The sequence below is a fragment of the Rhipicephalus microplus genome, unplaced genomic scaffold (assembly GCF_043290135.1).
Source record: "Rhipicephalus microplus isolate Deutch F79 unplaced genomic scaffold, USDA_Rmic scaffold_72, whole genome shotgun sequence".
Classification (NCBI taxonomy): Eukaryota; Metazoa; Arthropoda; class Arachnida; order Ixodida; family Ixodidae; genus Rhipicephalus; species Rhipicephalus microplus.
This window is the reverse complement of record NW_027464645.1, coordinates 1-19,189: the sequence shown is the minus strand read 5'-3', so window position 1 is coordinate 19,189 and position 19,189 is coordinate 1. Positions and strand designations below refer to the sequence as shown.

At 42.9% G+C, this 19,189-nt stretch overlaps 1 protein-coding gene across 1 annotated transcript; it reads left to right on the top strand.

Moving 5' to 3' along the window:
• Positions 1–12,744: 12,744 nt before the first annotated feature.
• Positions 12,745–18,705, top strand: NKAIN (Sodium/potassium-transporting ATPase subunit beta-1-interacting protein; the record flags this gene model as incomplete). Its single annotated transcript, XM_075885121.1, is given in 5 exon segments — positions 12,745–13,124; positions 13,316–13,453; positions 13,544–13,624; positions 15,099–15,293; positions 18,645–18,705. Coding segments are annotated over 5 exon segments (529 nt in total), but the record flags the coding sequence as incomplete, so codon positions are not given.
• Positions 18,706–19,189: the final 484 nt, after the last annotated feature.

The following is a 19,189-nucleotide window of genomic DNA, read 5'->3' as shown; positions in this document are numbered from 1 at the left end:
TGAAACGCCCACAACACGTTCGCTAGGAAGTAGGTAGGAGCACAAAACATGACCTACTACACTCCTGACCTGCCCAGAGAGCACCTCTTCCAGCGCCCACGTTCTAGTTCATACCTTCTGCCGCTAGGGCCGTCACCTACGAGCGGCGTGGCGCTAGGCAGCACCTGTTCGCTGTCGTCTGCTTCAGCCATCGCTGTGGCAGTGCAAATCGTTCTTATTGTGCATGAATTGTGTATGAATGTGTAAAATATGGCAAATAAAGCGATATGATTCCTCGTCAGAGTTGGCTGCATTCGTGTGGACGTTTGAAGCAGAAATAGAACCGTAAAAAAAGCACACAAAGGGTCACAGTGGCAAGCAGACGGGAACTTTTCTACAAATGAAGGAAAATTTATTATGAAAATATTTCTTGAATGAAAACGTAGTCCAACGAGATAAAAAAACTATTGTTAGGCATTCATTGTTCACACTGAATCACGATGGTTCCAGACGATACGCATACACAAATTGCAGAAGATACGCAGAAACACAGTAGGTCGTGTGCAGAAACTTGCAGACGGCAGATAGCTGCAGTAGTCAGCTCTAATAGTGGCCGCGTGCAGTTTTTTTTTTTTAGATGAGCTGACACCTCAAATGTAAGTATGGTGTATTGCTGCGTGCCATATTGCAAATCGGAACAAGGCAAACAAAGTAAAGTAAGTTTTCACGAGTTTCCTGCCACAGACATACGGGAAGAATGGATCGAGGCAATTGGAAGAAAAGGTGAGTCTTGTGTTTTTGAGAGTCGTTTCAATTCAGAACGAGTTGCAAGCTAGCAAGAAGCACCAGGGTGCTTTAGTAAACTTTATTTCCGTGTGTTATGCTAATTCACTGAGCTAAAAAACATGAAAGCTTTTTTAAAGTACCGCGGCTAATATGGCAGGCTCCACAAATAGTGCCAAGAAATTTAAATATAGCACACAAGAAAAAAGTAAATATACGAAATCTGTAAATTATGTAAAAATGCGTAGCGGTGGGTTGCGAGGGGTTCGAGCACCCTTCCCGAAGGCTGCCTCAACAAATGCCGCCGAAATCCATAAAAAAATTAATGATATGAAATATTTACGTGCTGCCTCCACAGTTTGTCTCTCTGTGTGTGTGTGTGTGTGTGTGTGTGTGTGTGTGTGTGTGTGTGTGTGTGTGTGTGTGTGTGTGTGTGTGTGTTTAGCGATGGACAACTCTTGAACACTGGGTGTCACTGAAGTTAGCGACCGAATTTGGTCAAATGTATTTCTCATCTCAAACCTCTATCTTCCCATACAGCTTTGTTCGTTTCTGTATAAGCTTACTTAAGGTAATTAGAAACGTTACGCCGGTAACGAAATGTGGCGATTAACTGTTCACTCTATATAGGGCTGGCAGGCGGTCGGGTATAATGACATAATTGAAGTCCTTCGTGCAATGAGCCCATCGGCTCTGTGAGGGTTAAGAGACCCAGCCGGTGAAACCGAAATGAGGAACCTGGAATAATCAGCGACAGATACTCTATTTATGTGCGTGCTGCATCTGAGATTACATCATGCATGACAAAGATTCGTTTTGGAGAATGCAAAAGAACAAAAACCACTGAAGTCATCGTCGTCAACGGCGGAGTCATTGTACAGGTTAGAGGTTTGCGCTCTAAACCAAGACCAAGGCGCTCAAGTGCGCCTCGGTTTCGGCTCTGTCGTATTGGGTCGCGCTTCGTTACTGAGCAGCCATTAGGAAATTCAGCTTTGTTATGAAACCTTGTATAGCCAATGAGCTCTTCGAATAAAGGGCTTCAAGTATGCCACTGGACTCGACCACGTACCATCACTAAACATCAATCGACGAATGTAGTCATCTAAAAAGACATTTACAAAGGCTGCGAGAAAATATGAAAATGCACTAAATGGGTATACAGGTACTTCCCCAGAATAAAATCGTGGCTATGCTTTTTCTTAACCTCCCCATTTGGCTTGTTACATTTTGGAAAAATTAATTACAAAAAAGGTGTTATGGACTGTTATTTTGCAATCTTGCTAGCCATGCGTATACGCCTTTACCTTTGATGAAGGTTCAGGAAAGCATCGCTGGGAGCCCAGCGACCGGTCGAAGGTATGCAGCCTGCATTTTACCGCTGAAGATTACAGAACAGTGACGAAAAGGAAGATGTTGAAGCCCACAGCCGTGCCTTCCTTATTTCCCGCTTCTCCTGATCCACGTGGGCAAGATCCAATGCCGCGGAAAAAGCGGCTAAAACGAACGCAGGGGGAAACAACGCTGGCACCCATACAAGTAAAAATACTGTAAGTAAAACTTGAAGTCTAACACAACAACGGATAAGAATAATGTTAGCAGTATTCCCTTATGCGTTTAGCGGGACAATATATCTGTCATGCTTCGCTATTTTTTCGGCTTAACAGGGGAACGTCCAACGCAGATTCTTCTCAAGAAGAGCGAGCATCAGCGGAGCCTGGGGAAGTATATAGTTCTGAAAACCCAATTGAAACTGCACAAGAGGCCGAGTGGTTGCATTTTCCATCAAGTCAGGACAACATGGAGGACTGTAGTTCAGTTATACAAGGGGAACACCAGAAGAGGCCAGTGCGGCGCTCCATGACGTCGCAAACGTCGATCGGTTTGAAGAAGATGCGCTCCCTGGTCGCGGCAACTAAGACGTTGCGGCGGAAGTGCAGCAGGCTGAAAGAAATGAACAGTAATTTGCATTCACAGCTAGAGAAGCTAAAGAAAGATTTTTTCGAGATGAAAGCCCTCGCCGAGGCGAATGGCGCTCTAACGCTGCAGGTACGCAGTTACGTCAGTGGACGAATGTTATATTAATCCTTTTATATTCGCACTTAATTTTAAATGACTCTGAACATAATAACAATTTAGGAGTAAGTCAATTCTATCAACATCACCCGTACTACGAGAGGACGTCCGGTGAGCGAAGGAATTCTCGAAACTATAAGAGATTGTAAAGGTGGCGATGCTACCCTTAAGTTCTCGCGCATCGGCTAGCAGTGACGTCATACTTTGACGGCCTCAGGTAATGTCTAAGACTGCTGTGTTAGTAGATGCAAGGTCTGAAGTAGCAAGTTTCAAAGAAATGTTCTCAGCCAATGCGGCCAAGTACACAAGGAGCGACGCAACATAAAGCGACGTGCACGTGTCGAAGATTGTTCGCCAAACTCAGAACATTAAACCTAGTCTTAATTTTTTCTGTTCTAATAGTCGTATGATCGGAACAGGAACGATAGAGAATTATCAGGTACTCATTTATCAGTCTATTAACTTAGTGTCCCTATACTTTTTTGTAAGAAACGTCAGAAAGGGGAGGATGGAAGCTTGCAGTAAAAAACCTGTGAACAGGGGTTGTTCCCATTCTTTAATCGCTGTTTACACACACACAAACACTGAAAATAATCATGAACCAACTCGCTTAATCAGTAGTTTTAGCAAAGTTGTTTCGAGGCGGCGTTTCGACAAGCAGGCTTGTTTTCTGAAAGACTGAAATACAATTATAGCCTTAAGGATGACAAGTCCGCTGTCATGATGTCTGCTCGAGAGAAACTCTGTTTATAGATTTTCTTCTTCATATAAATTTACGTGACATTTTAGTGTACGCCGATGCTGGCAATCTTTCTGGTCATACGAAGGTGTAGGCCTGACATAAGGACACGGAATAAAAGAAGGTTGGTGGGTAAGCGCGCACATGAGCAAGTGTTTAAGATACGAAGGTCGGTGTGTACCCCCTTGCGTGATTGGCGCACCCCGAGTTTATTCCTTTATCCTGCGAACAACGAGTTCAAATTTCTGTCGTCGCAAACAATTAGGGACATTGGACTGACAACTGGAAAGACAGTAATTTGCAAGCTGTGTTGTGTTGGTGCTATGGGCCGATCGGTTTATGCTCGTACAGGAAGCCACGCTTGACGCACATGTGATGTCTGCCTTATAAACTTGAGCGAGCAGCATTGCATTCAAAAAGGAAGGAATGGTTTGGAAAGTGTAAGTGAACAGTTTCCGCTAGTCCGTATGTGTGAGTCGGTGGCCGGTTACTGAACATGACGCAAGTCTGAAGTTGCGCAATTCATTAATGTAGCATAGCTGCAATTGAATGTCCACGTGGTGACATGAAACATCTATTATTGTCTTAAGAGTAAACGCATATCTTTTCTCGCGATTATGAATTGTTGAATAAGGAATGATGCCAAATGCAAGGTTTCGACAATCAGGTGCACTATTCTTTGTCAGGACAGCAACAGCCTCCTTTAGTAGCGTGTGTGTGAACGTTTGCTCACTCTCCCACAACATCTAAACTTGTCTTGACAAGGGCAAGTCCAGTACGTAAATGTCGAATTGTTGGATGCGCCGGCATTCCCTGCTCTACGATGTTTCAGCGGGTCAAGCTTCCATTCTCCCCTGCACTTCCGCTTTCTTCCAGTATGTTATCTTGCGCGTGATTTACGCATTTCAACTGCCCTTTCATCATCAGGAAATGCTGGACGAGAACGACAAGAAGGCTGAATTTTTGAAGGAGCAATTGCAATGCCTGCGTGAGAAAAATCACCGTTGGAAAGAGGTGACCATCAGGCAGGCCATAATGTGGCAAGCTAAATCACCCTGCGGGTACGAAATGTTGCGGAGGTCTGGGTGCCTCACCCTTCCAAGTCGCATGACACTGAAGCGTTACATTGGCTACTGTACTGGAGCAGTTGTTTCGTCGCTAATGAAGCAAAGGCTGCACACGGAAAGCACACACTTGTCCGAACGGGTACGTTACTTCGATCAGAATTATTTACAATATGCACGCGAATAACGAAGGAAGCAGCGCACGCGGCAGTGTTTGACTGATCAAAATACATGCTAGTATAGCCGAATGAAAAGTGATTTAAAGTGAATAAACAGGGACCAGACCTGTGGCAAGGATTACTCGAACGTAAGATGTATTGTTTAAGAGTATACGGCAGTGCGCTATGTTTGCTCTAAACCCTAATCATTTCTGTTAAATTATGGGTCATGTACGGAACAACAAAGAAGGTTATTTATATAATTAACTGTCTCCGCCGATATATAACGCATGTCTGTTAACAGTGAATTCCCCCCCCCCCCATTTTTTTTGTTAGGAAAAAATGGGCTCTTTGATTGTGGATGAAATGTCTTTAAAGCAAGCACTGACGTACGAAAAAAAAGGAGACAAAGTCCATGGCCTAGTCGAAATGGGAGGCCTAGAAAAAGAAGTGGGCATTCAGAACGAGCTGGCCACACACCTTCTCGCCTTTGTATTTGTAGGCTTATCAACGCACTACACGTAAGTGAATCATCACTTTGTCTATCACTATACGTTTCGCTGTGACTGAAAGACTAACCCCACCTATAGATATAAAAAGAAAACGTTGTCTTTAATTAACCAATGATGTGCTATTCCGCGACCAGGGCTGAAAGTCTGGGGAGGGGCAGGGGGAGTCGTCTTCTATTTTTTAAGGAGGGCTCCCCCCCCCCTTTCCCCCGGCAAGTCAACTTTAGCATTGTGCACTTATTTGACAAGCACTCGAGATGAGCAATTGGCTCTCCTCCTCTCTCCAACGGAGTGAGATTTTAAGCCCAGCTGACACCGACGCTACAGAATACTGCTAATTTTTATCTTTTTCAGGCTACCCGTGGGATATTATTTCACGCAGTCAGTAAAAGGAGACCACCTGCATCAACTAACACTTGAAGTAATTAAGTCCATCGAAGAAGCAGGATTCCAAGTGGTCCGACTTGTAGCTGACAACCACGCTTCGAACAAAAAGATGTTCACCATGTTAGGGAATGGTCGTATGATGCCAGTTGTGCCGTAAGTTGCTAAGTATATATTTTTGCTCTCAGCTCGCATTAAGCTGTGCGCAATGCCTAGTGTAAATATTTTTTTATATGTATTCGCAGTGTGCCCTCAATGTATGCATGGATCGAATCCCAGCTGCGGCTGCTGCTTTTCCGATGGAGGCGGAAATGTTGTAGGCCCGCGTTCTCAGATTTGGGTGCACGTTAAAGAACCCCAGGTGGTCGAAATTTCCGGAGCCCTCCACTACGGCGTCTCTCAAAATCATATGGTGGTTTTGGGACGTTAAACCCCACATATCTATCAATCAATGTATGCACGCGCATGCATGCCGTGTTTGAGTGAAAAAAAAAACAAAAGACTTGGTCGCACAAAAAAAAAAGCCTGTATCAGCATCAGAGCCCCCCCCCCCCCTTCTTTTTTTTTAATCAGCGCTGCCATATAAGAAAGCCGTGTCCATAACAAGATTGCTATCAACAGTACAATCGCTGTAAATAGCCCGTCTTTACAAATCAATTGACGTTACGCGTTTGCGTAATGTATGCGCACCTGCATGCGACTGTATGAATGGGTGAGTATACTTAAAGTTTCGGAAGATTTAAGGTGTAGGTAATCTCAATAAAACACACACACAGACCTGCAGGATCATGGCATGAGTGGAGAAATTTTATAATAAGGTAATAATTAACAACGCACACGTCCTTCGAATGGCTAACATTTACATTACTTTGGTAAAAAACAGAAAACCGTATATGCAACTAATTATTCACACCGCAAACGCCGCCTTTCTCCAATTTATTTATTCATTTTTTTTTGTTGTTGTTGCAGACATCCAATGGATATGAATCGGAGGCTCTTCCTTTCTTTTGACCACTGCCACATCCTGAAAAATCTCCGCAACCAGATGTTGTCCACCAAACGCGTTCTGTTCAACAATGGGCATTACTACAGCCCCACGTATTTGAGAAAGTTGCTGGACATAACAGAAAAACAGTCGTCGTTCAAGCTTGTTCGGAACCTTACGCAGAAGCACGTTTACCCGACGAACTTCGAGAAATTAAGCGTGAAGAGGGCCGTTGAAGTGTTCTCTCCACAGGCATGTATAAGAAAAGGTGTAAACCCATTTAGCGTTAGTGTCACACACTCCCAGATTCTCTGTATTCCTTGTAGACATCACAATGCGTGACGCACACAGGTCATGCAGGAAATGCCTTTTCGTTAGCTGTAAATTATGTATGCTTCCTGCAACCTGTATTACACAAAAAAATACATCTAATTGAGCTAGAATCATGCTCGCAGTTTTCTATCAGTAGTGACGTTTATACTTCTCAAATTCTTTGGCGCGCTCGGGCAAACTTTTATGCGCTAATATTACGCCACAACTCATTTTACATCATATTACGTCAAGTGAATGTTCATGCAGAAGCAGAAAAAATTTTGCAGCTTTTCGTTCAAATGAAGCAGTACAAAAACTGCCTTTTAATAGTAATTCACCGCAAACGATACGTGAATATTCATGTTAGTTTCTGGTTTATTTGTTTGTAGAACCCAAACGGAAGCAAATGGTGAAAATGTAATTCAATACGTATATAACTGCTAACATATTTATCAGTATGGTCACATAAAAACATGCACATGAGCTGCTGCTACTGCTGCTGCTAACAGCGCATGGTTATCTGAACATACAATTTCCCTTTCTTAACGAATGTACCTGCGCGTATTGCTTACCACACAATAATTACGTATCATTAGAGCTTCTATAAATATATGTTCACTAACACAAACTCACTTAAAAGTGCACGTTATTGATGACTGCAGTGCCACTTGTAACTCGTCTCACTTGCTGTATACGAACGTCCAAGCTTAGAAACCTCTCTCTAAATAATTCCGATCATTTTTAATATGTCGCGTCTCCTTGGTTTCTAGGTGACATCGGCCTTACGATACCTCTTACAATACGGCCGCAGATTTGGCATTTTCGGGTTTGAAGACTGCCTGCCAACCATCGAGCTGATGGAAATGATATTTAAATGGTTCACCATACACAACATAAGAAATACAACCTTCCACGTAGTAAGCCGGGACCAAAACAGGATGCCGTTCAGTTCCCCAGATGATGACAGGTACATTCCATTTATCCCGCTAGGTTTCATATTTTCTACAATAAACTGCTTTATTTTCAGGTTGATATGGCTGGAGCAGGAATTTCTGCCCTTTTTCGCAGCATGGAAAGCCGCGGCACCACATAAGAGGGCATTCATATCTCTTGAAACATACGAAGCTCTCCAACTGACCACAATGTCCACAGTACAGTGCACACAATTTCTCATCCGTTCAGGTTTCCTATACGTGTTGACTGCCAAATTCTCCAGTGACCCTGTCGAAGCACTTTTTTCCACCATCAGACAGCTTCAAGGAAGCAACGATCAGACAGACGCCCGTGCTGCGCTTTCATCACTGCAGAAAGTCCTCGTGATGGGAATGATGCACTCATCACCAAGCGGCAGTACAGAGCAAACAACGTCTCCTCTTGGATCGCCCAGTGCAAGGCAGGCGTCGTGCTCCACAGCAGTAAAGCAAGCCGGACAACCTCTGGAAATGCACTCGCTAGTAAACCAGAATCAAGGGTCGTCAGGCGAGTGCGCGGCATCGACATCTGCTACTATAACCCAGACGATGCGGCCACATCTAGAAGCCCTGCAGACTTGCCGTGGTGCGCTTTTCATATCTCGTTGATTCCGTGTAATGGAATGATTTACATTATTTAAAAATTATTACACACCGTCCAACAATTCCCCACTATACGATATTATGCATATATTATAAACTCTGCGCTGCTTACTGTGTTACATGCAAGCCGCGTGAGGCAGCGTTTGCGTCAGTGCACGATGTAGATGAAAACATGCTTCTCAATCAGTTATACTGTGTATGTATGTAACGATAAGTCCATGGTACAAGCAGGTACTATGGCTTACATTTAAAAATATAACATGCTTTCACCAGGCGCCCACACAACTCGACTAACCGACGTCCCTTTCCCGCAATCGGGGAAGAAATTTTCGGCGGTTTTGAATCGCTGTCATAACTGGCACACAGATGATGGCATGGCTCGTTTGCGTTCGCCTTACTCTCTTGAGATGCTGTCCCTTCCTAATCCCGTCGTCTTTCTCTTGCTTCTTCTCCTAGATTTTTTTTTATTTTTAAACGTTTCTCCCTCAGTTTTTTTTATGTTGTTGTTTATACTATTCTCCGGACTTCTTCCCTCCTGTCGTGACAAGCTATAAATCGACGCGGAAAATGTGTAAATATTATTATACCTTGAAAAAGACGGGGCTCTCCCGACGCAAACGTCGGCTGAATGAACAGTTATCTTGATGATATGTGGGGTTTAACGTTCCAAAACCACCATATTATTATGAGAGACACCGTAGTGAAGGGCTCCAGAAATTTCGACCACCTGGGGTTCTTTAACGTGCGCCCAAATCTGAGAACGCGGGCCTACGGCATTTTCACCTCCATCGAAAGTGCAGCCGCCGAAGCCGGGATTCGGTCCCGCGACCTGCGGGTCAGCAGCCGAGTACCTTAGCCACTAGACCACCGCGGTGGGGCAACAGTTGTTATCTGAAAGCGCATTAACATCCATATATATATATATATATATATATATATATATATATATATATATATATATATATATATATATATATATATATATATATATATATATATATATATATATATATATATATATTTCTCATATTTTGTATACGGACACGTGTCGGTTTAATCATGCATGCTTATCTATATACTGATAAAATTCTTGCACACTTTTCATTTCTACCTTCCCACAGGTGCCCCACAGCCAGGCATAAGGGCCAGCACGCTTGGCCTTATAGCGGGCTTCCTGGTGAAAGCAGCTGAGGATTGCATTACTTGCGACGACTGCATCGGCAAAATCAAGGCTCCCAGCTCATCTGGACCAGCTACTGCTGTGATATTTAATTTAGACAGGGGAGGGCTTTCATACCCAACGATCTCATTTCTTTCCTTTGTGAGCACTCTAGAAAGGGCCGCGGAAGCATTTGCGCCATTGGCCATTTCCAAAAAGAGGCCGATGGCACTTTTTGTGCAAACTGTGCTACCTGCAGTGGCCTTGAACCCTCTTTTCAGCCATAAAGGCGCTACTAGCGAGCACCGAGAAGCCATGGCGCGGCTAGTGTTGCAAAAATTTAGCCGTCCTTTCTTCTCAAACTACGTGCGGGACAAAACAGCCAAAGAAGGAAAGAGAAAGAGAATAGCCGAAAAGCCAAAATCTCGCAAGATTTTAAAAGTTTAGTTGCATGCCTCCATTGTATCATGTACGCGCCCAGAACCTTGCTAGCACATTTTATTGAACTATGACCCAAATGCACGCAGCTCTGTACGCGTACATATGTTTTTCTTTATTGCAGACACAAGCCGTCACTGTGTGCCAGCAAGTAGGATATTCTTCGAAAGTGCAGAAACTTTGTTTGAAACATCAGCTTTAACTGGCATATTGTGGCACGCATAAGTAAAGCGACAAATGTGTTTTGTTTCATTTTGAAGTGCTGTAACATTGCTCGAATCACACGCATACACTCGCCAAATTCTTTTAGCAGAAACCTTGATATCACTTTGAGGGATCTGCTTTTCATTGACAAACGAGTATAATGGCACATTTTCAGCATGTGTACGCGCCCCAACTGCGGGTGTCGCCCTTGGGCGCTATCAATCAAACATAACCACTAGTACAACAAAGGCGGTACTATTCCGCCCTAAAAATAAGTCTGTTAATGAAAACATACATTTCAAGTATGGCGATACTATTATTGAGTTAGTAAATTGTATAAAAATTCTTGGAGTTACATTTTCGAGCAATATGCTTTGAAACGATCGCATTTACAGTGTGCTGGGTCAGTTATCTCGCGTAGAGGGCACGGTGTACAGTGGCAAAACTGTTCTACTATACAAGGTAAAATTCTTACTTTATAAATGACTGTTCTGTTGGCATCTTGCTTATTGTTTCTTGGTATGAAGGACTACGACTAACACGCGCTTACAAAAACTGTACCTGATGCAAAAGACGTATATTAGAATAATTTTTTACTGGTCGTATGATGCTCGCAGAAGTGAATTGTTTCAACAGGCTGGAATACCACCCCTACATCGTCTCTACGATTTTAAGTTAGCATTGGTGGTCAGGCGTCAATTTCAAGAAAGTCGACATTATTTGTACGACCTCTCGAAACTGCAGCCAAATAATTTGTTCGAAACATGACATAAAGAAACATGGAAAATAAAAACTTCGAGAACAAACTACTCCACAGATAGGTTGTTCTACACAGTTTCTACGTTAATTGATAAATATGTGAAAGCTGGCATAGATTTCTTACTCTGTACCCGAACTCAATTGCACGATATACACATGTATAGTTTTCAAGATTTCTTTGCAGTTGCTACATTGTTATCATGGTTGCTATTTTTATTTTTAGAATTTGAACTTGATATTTTTGTAATTGTTGCTTAGATAACATTGCTAACTGTTTGCCAGTGCTGTCGTGCTAAAGGCGTCTGTGGGCCTATGTCAAGCTGCCTCTTTCGAAGAGCAGCTTTTACCTGCCGCTGTCCTTCATCAAACTATTGATGAAAAATAAAACATTATTATTATTATTATTATTATTATTATTATTATTATTATTATTATTATTATTATTATTATTATTATTATTATTATTATTATTATTATTATTATTATTATTAACTATGCTCGACAAGATGATGATAATGATGACGATAAAAACTTTATTGGGGTCGCAATGTGTTGCCCTCGATAGGCACATCACTGCCTTTACCATATCGTCTCATCGCACGGACATATAAAATCATAGAAACGCGCATCGGCCAGCGCTCCCCGTTCCAGCAGACAAACTCCCGTAGCGAAATTTGACGCACAATTTTTGTTGTGTAGGTCACAGTAAGAGTTAAAGCTTCAATTCCTGTGTCTCTCCTTGATATGCGTCCGTGGGCGTATGTGCATTATTCTCTTCTATCAATTGACTACAAGTGTAACACCTGTCCAGGGCGAGTGTCCAAGGTAAGTGCTCAACAGGGGCACTGCGTTTCACCTGACGCGTCCTAAACAACCTAAAATCAGTTTGATATTCTATTACCAATGAGTACATTATTAGTCAAAAGCTTTATGAATACTAAATTGAAGTTTTTTTAGGCTGGAATGGCAAAAACAACCATGCAGCAAGACATTTCTACGCAAATATACAGCTTTAGAAGTCAATCAACCAGTATAGCCTAACTACTAAAATGTAACACATAGCACACGTTAGCCTTTTCAGCAAAAAACAATCACACGTATAGGCAGTTTGTCACAGAAGCAGACGCATGGTATCAGTCCGTCGCCCTCCTGCCGGCCGCACAGTAGCAGACGAACAGGTTATAGGTAGCGCCACCTACGGCGAGCGATTGAACGAGAGCGGGGACACGCGCTCCCATAGGAACCCCGCTATCTGAACAGGTCAGGAGTGTAGTAGGTCATGGCACAAAACACGTAGGAATCGAAAGAGCGTGTTTTCGTGCTCTAAAACAAACAACGGAAGTTCCGGTTTTTTTGTGAAATAAAATTTTAGGTTGTTTTATACAACAGTGATGCTTGAGCTCTTGCCTCATTGCAAACTTTAAATTTCAAAAGCATAGAGGTATGCTCAAAAGTTTCTTGAGTATGTACAAATCTCAGAGGCTATTGTTCTGCGTGAGGATTGACGTCATAATTCACATTGTGCACAAATGTTTTTTTATCTCACTTTTTTTATAACAATATTTTGCTACAGAGGGCGACGCCGTCGCTTTACATTCCTTCCGCGCATGCTCATTGGTCTGAAGTTGCCCCGTTGTGTACACGGTGTTTTGTTTTGTGTCGTGCATTTGTGCCGCTTCTACAGGGCAATGCTGTAAACAAAACTGGAAGTCAGGGCTTACGAAGTAATGATGCCTCTCAAGTGGGACTCCTCTTTGTCACTCGGAGCTCTACGATGCTGGAACGAATATAGTATGTGACGTGAATTCGTGATGCGGTGGATGCCATGTTAGTGTCACCTGCAGCCGTGCTGCGGTTGCGACCGCATCAGACAACGATTGTTGTTCGTTGTGTGTCCACGTTCTTGTGAGTATGGATAGTTAGGCACCGTGCGACCACAGTCTGCAAAGCATGTCTTGCTGCGGCGCGAGGATCTTGGTCTTGGCGATTTGCATCATTCAGCTGGTAAGTTGGACGACCATCGCCGCTCTTGTAATCGCGATGAACGCCACTACGTCCCTTATCATGTAACGTCTAGAAGAGCACTAGGAACCACTTGTTTTTCTCGTTGCCGATTGCCCGCTTCTTTATTTCGCGTTGTCCGCGCCCGCGCCTTGTGCTGCGTATTCTGAGCGTGATGTCTATTTATTCTGCAGATCGCAACATTCCAACGCCAAGTCTTCGACTTCCTGGGATACATGTGGGCGCCGATCCTGGCCAACTTCTTCCAGATCATTTTCGTTATCTTCGGCTTCTTCGGAACGTACCACTACCGGCCAAGATATGTCGTTGCCGTGAGTGTATTGATTGAAGTCATTTGGCCCATAAGGCTCGAAACCGATGGGAGTGTGCGCTCAACGAGGGGTATGAAATTTTCATTGCAGTACATCATCTGGACTCTCTTGTGGATCGGATGGAATCTCTTTGTCATCTGCATTTACATGGAAATCGGTGCCCTGAACAGGGTGAGAGCAATTTGCCGTGATTGAGCGCTCGTGAGCATAAACCAGTGCACGGACACAATGCTCTTATGCGTTATTGCATTCATCATTTATAAGGGTATAGTGCACCACGAAAAGGACACAATGTTCTTATGCGTTATTGCATTCATCATTTATAAGGGTATAGTGCACCACGAAAAGGAAACAAAAAGAGAGACGCACACACATACAGCGCTGTGTGTGTGTGTGTGCGTTTCTCTTTTTGTGTCCTTGTTGTGGTGCGCTATGCACTTATAAATGATGAACCCCAACCAACTAGCCCGGCAACGTGCCTTAGCGTTATTGCATGCGTGACTCGGTGGCGCATTCATCACATTCGTTTTACGTGCTTAATATTGTTGAAAAAAACAAAAAAAAAAACATTGTCTAGCCGTTTTTGAGGGTTACCAGGTCATGGATTTTTGCGCTTGCTTTTCCGTCGGGCTTCCTCATCAGAAGATGCAACTAGTAAACTGACTGCCACCACATTGAAATTCACACAAACATCTTTACCACGAAACAATTAATCATAACCCGAGATCGAAAATTGCCCTGTATATAATTTATACGTGCAAATACCGTAGGTACAATGATAAATTCATGTCAGACAAGGAACTTGAGCACTCTTAATGATAGCCATCTGTTGTTTTTTTATGTATATATATGTAGCAAGTGCATCCAAAAACACCTTTGTCAGAATGACTTGTTTGTTGCTTTGTGCATTTTACAGGTGCTCATGCTCTGCATTAGTGCAAAAGCTTATGTAATTTAGTCTTTACTGAACGATAGCGTTAAGCCCTCCAGCCTTTCGTACTTCATTTGCATGCTGTTTAATTGTTATCCAGGATAAACTTCAAAATTAGTGAAGGACAATTTTGATCTAGTTGTCACACAACTGCCCAGTGTGGAAAAGAAGAGATGGAACAACAAGAGTGCATGCATTGACTTATAGGATGCATGCACTATGCACCATACTTTCATACAGCCATATCTTAAAGAAAAGAAACTTGCTCTTGTGAACTGAAACTGAACAAACACTAATGCATAATAAAGCACCCTATGGGGCTAGTTGGCGATGCACTCTTACTTAAGTTATTGTAGCACTGCATTTGACAAGGACAATACAGAGGCACCCGCCCTGTCGTGTACTTCCCTGTGCTGTTCTCATCAAATATATTAAGTGATATTGTGTAACTCCCTTGACTTTTTGCACACGCGTTTTTTAGCTCTCATGTCGCCGTAGTACCGCTGCGGAGGCTGCCCTCAAACTGCAGTACACTTGAGGCACTGTACAAACACTGCAGTGAGCCAGTTTCATTCAGAAAGGTTGCGTTACATTTCGAATGTACAGGGATTATCTTTGGCACTCAGTCCATGCACTCGTTCTTTATCCTTGTCCCCCTTTTTGTATGTCTGAGTGCAAAAGAAAAATGTGCCCCGATTGATCTTTTCTCTCCAGGATTCCAGCATTCTGGACATGGGCACTGGAAGTCGAAGCTGGTGGGAGGCCAACGGCTTTGGCTGCGTGGCCATCTTCAACTATAGCTCTTCCGACGACATCTTGGCTGTCACTAAGCCGGTGTCGGTGGCGGGATGTGTGCTTCCTTACTACTATGTGGAATGCATTCAAGCTGGCGTGCAGTGCCTGTTAGCGGTAAGCATGCTGTTTTGGGATGTTAAACCCCAGCAATTAATATTTATTAGCGGTAAACATGCGCCTCACCTACAGTTCATAAGAGTGGGTAATACCACATTGTAGGCTACATAGAACATACTTTGAATATTGATGTAAGTAAATGTCCTGCTATTTGAAGTAGCGACAGATGTGGCAGCTTCGCAAGCATTAGAATAATGAGTAATTCAAGGACCTGTCACAATTTCAACCTTTTCACTTGAAGCAGCCTTGTCACTCGGCTGATTCATCATCTTCATCCCCCTGACTATGTCCACTGAAGGACAAAGGCCTCTCCCATGTTCCGCCAGTTAACCCGGTCCTGTGCTTGCTGCTGCCAATTTATACCCGCAAACTTCTTAATCTCATCTGCCCACCTAACCTTCTGTCTCCCCCTAACCCACTTGCTTTCTCTGGGAATCCAGTTAGTTACCCTTAGCGACCAGCGGTTATCCTGTCAACGCGCTACATGCCCGGCCCATGTCCATTTCTTCTTCTTGATTTTATCTATGATATCCTTAACCCCCGTTTGTTCCCTAATCCACTCTGCTCTCTTCTTGTCTCTTAAGGTTACACCTACCATTTTTTTTTCCATTGCTCACTGCGTCGTCCTCAATTTAAGCTGAACCCTCTTTGTAAGTCTCCAGGTTTCTGCTCCGTAGTTAAGTACCGGCAAGATACAGCTGTTATATACCTTCCTCTTGAGGGATAGTGGCAATCTACCTGTCATAATTTGAGAGTGCTTGCCAAAGGTGCTCCACCCCATTCTTATTCTTCTAGTTACTTCACTCTCGTGGTTCGGCTCCACGGTTATTACCTGCCCTAAGTAGACATGGTCTTTTACAACTTGAAGTGCGCTATTACCTATCTCGAAGCGCTGCTCTTTTCCGAGGTTGTTGTACATTACTTTCGTTTTCTGCAGATTCATTTTAAGACCCACCTTTCTGCTCTCCTTGTCTAACTCCGTAATCATGAGTTGCAATTTGTCTTCTGAGTTACTCGGCAATGCAATGTCATCGGCGATGCGCAGGTTACTAAGGTACTCTCCATCAACTCTTATCTCTAACTGTTCTCATTCTAGGCTTCTAAAAACCTCCTGTAAGCACGCGGTAAATAGTATTGGGGAGATTGTGTCCCCCTGCTTTACACCCTTTTTGATTGGTATTCTGTTGCTTTCTTTATGAAGCTCTATGGTAGCAGTTGATCCCCTGTAGATTTCTTCCAGGATGTTTATATATACTTCATCGACGCCCTGATTCCACAGTGTCTGCATGACGGCTGATATTTCTACTGAATCAAACGCCTTCTCGTAATCTATGAAGGCTATGTATAGTGGTTGGTTATATTCTGAGCATTTCTCTATTACCTGATTGATAGTATGAACGTGGTCGATTGTTGAGTAGCCTGTTCGAAATCCTGCTTGTTCCTTTGGTTGATTGAATTCTAATGTTTTCTTTACTCTGTTAGCAATTACCTTTGTAAATAGCTTGTATACTACAGAGAGCAAGCTAATCGGCCTGCAATTCTTCAATTCCTTGTCATCTCCTTCTTATGTATTAATATGATGTTAGCATTCTTCCAAGACTCTGGTACTCTTCCCATCAGGAGACACCTCGTAAACAGGGTGGCTAGCTTTTCTAACACAATCTGTCCTCTATCTTTCAGCAGATCTGATGTTACCTGATCCTCACCAGCAGCTTTGCCTCTTTGCATGCTCTCCAAAGCTTTTCTGGCTGATTCATCGCTCTCTATGAAATATTGTGCTAAAAATGGAAGTTTTCAGCCAATATTGGTGTATACAGACTTTTGTCATTGTGCGCTTTGCTTGGAAATTTAGAAAAGCCAGCTGTGACGAGTTTTGTCAGAAAGACATTTGAAGCAGCAGGATTGGACAAATCTACGCAGTGCCGATGATGACTGCGGCACCATATTTCTCTTTAAAAGCATTAGTAGGATACTTTAGGACATTCTGGAGAAGCTGCTTACTGCTAAAATAAACTGTGAGATATCTCGCAAGTGGAGAGTTGCAAAAGCAAGTGTGGAAATCAAACACCTGCTTAGGCTAAGGGTCCATCACTGTGTCATTGTATGAGAAGTCAGTGTTTGGGACTGAACAGCCAACATGTTAACTCACGCTGAAGCAGAATGATGATCTCTTGTTAAAATAGTACGAGTAGAAAGCTTTGCTCGCCTCTTATATCTAAAGCATAGCTATTATGTTTTTGTTTTTCATAATTGCTTCTAGTGCATGTACCTCACAAAAGCATAACCTTCAAGATATGTTTCTGTTTTCTAGAGAGAGACGTTGAAGTAGAATGTGGATATAGTTTATTGCATGTTACAGGCTATGTGGTTATTTCTTTCTGCAGCCAAAATTGCAATTGTATGTTTGATTTCCGGCTCTGTGGGTCGCAGTCTGATGGCGAACACGTCCTCTGAGGCAGCTCTAAGGCAAGAACAGATGTTTTATGGGGGGACTAAAATGTCATTTGTTCACATTTATTTCTATGATTAACATTGATTTTTATAATTAATATTGCCATGATAATCCCCGAACCAGTGATTTCTGGTTAAATTTAAAAGTTTATTCAACTTTTTCTTCCTTCTCTGTGCTAATAACTTAGGTGAGAGGACACCTTCCTAGTTTTTACAAGGGACAGCTCATATTTTTTATGAGTTTATGCATAAACTACATCAAATTGTAGCCTGCTTAAGAAAAGTAGGGTGTGCTTAAGCTTGTCAAAGAATGTTTCACTAGAGCGTGCATCACTGATTATCTCACTTGAAGCATTTGCAAGTAGGTCAGGCAACAGACAAGTTTAACTTATAATCTAGTTGACATTCAGTGCAAAAAATGGACCTGGGTAGGCCGTATGTTGCACAAGACCAGATGGCTGATGCTTAGTTAGAGCAGTGGAATAGACACCAAGGGATAGGGAACGACACCAAGGGAAGGGAAGCAGAAAGTTAGCTGGAGTGATGAAAATAAGTTCATGTGCATAAAATGGAGGCAGCTTTCAGAGGACAAAATAAATTGGAGATCTTAGGGTAGGGGTGTTCATCGTGCAGTGGACATAAGATACTTATTTATATATTTGCCTTCGGGCGCAGTAGACATTACAGAGGCCAGTGGTTCTAGTGCAAGAATAGTGGTCATTGCTATTTATGCAGTAATAGCTTCGAATGATATGTGTAGAATGTGATATGTGTATGTGTGTGATATGTGTGTGGTGCTCGTGAGTTAGTAGAGCTGCTTAGAATGTATTGTGCGTGCGGGCACAGACGCAGAATTGTTGTTTGTAAACTTGATTTTCGCTCACGTTTTCGTTGCAGTTTGTGGGCTTTGTTGGAGGTTGCTACCTGATCTACCTTTACACTCAGGAAGATGATTCATGTGAGTTTTGAAACGTGTTTGCTAGGGATGATATTTGGTCTGCATTGAATTCACACTACTGAGAGTTATAGTGCTTTAATTGATGTACTGGCAATATTATTGAAGTCCGAGTCAGAAAAACAAAACTCGTACTCGCGTACAACTTTTCTTGGCAAGGAAAGGAAAGCTGGGGGGGGGGGGGGGGGGGGGCAGAGCTTCTGCACTTGTACTCTACACCAAGTAGTCTGGTTTGGTTTGCAGTTCGTACTGCTAAGGAAAGCGACTGATAGCTGCTCACGATCAGTGTTGCATACCAGTGCAGATGCTGCTTAGCGTTTGACGTAAAAGGTGGGAATTTCTCACGTGTGCAGAAACGCAACGGGACAGTGTATAAAGTAAAAGAAACACAAGTAGTGTGCCTCTGCTCTTAATTGCATCCTGTCTCAAAGAGCTTACGTGTAGCAGATGTCGTATAATATATTTTTTTTAATATCGCGTAGAAAAC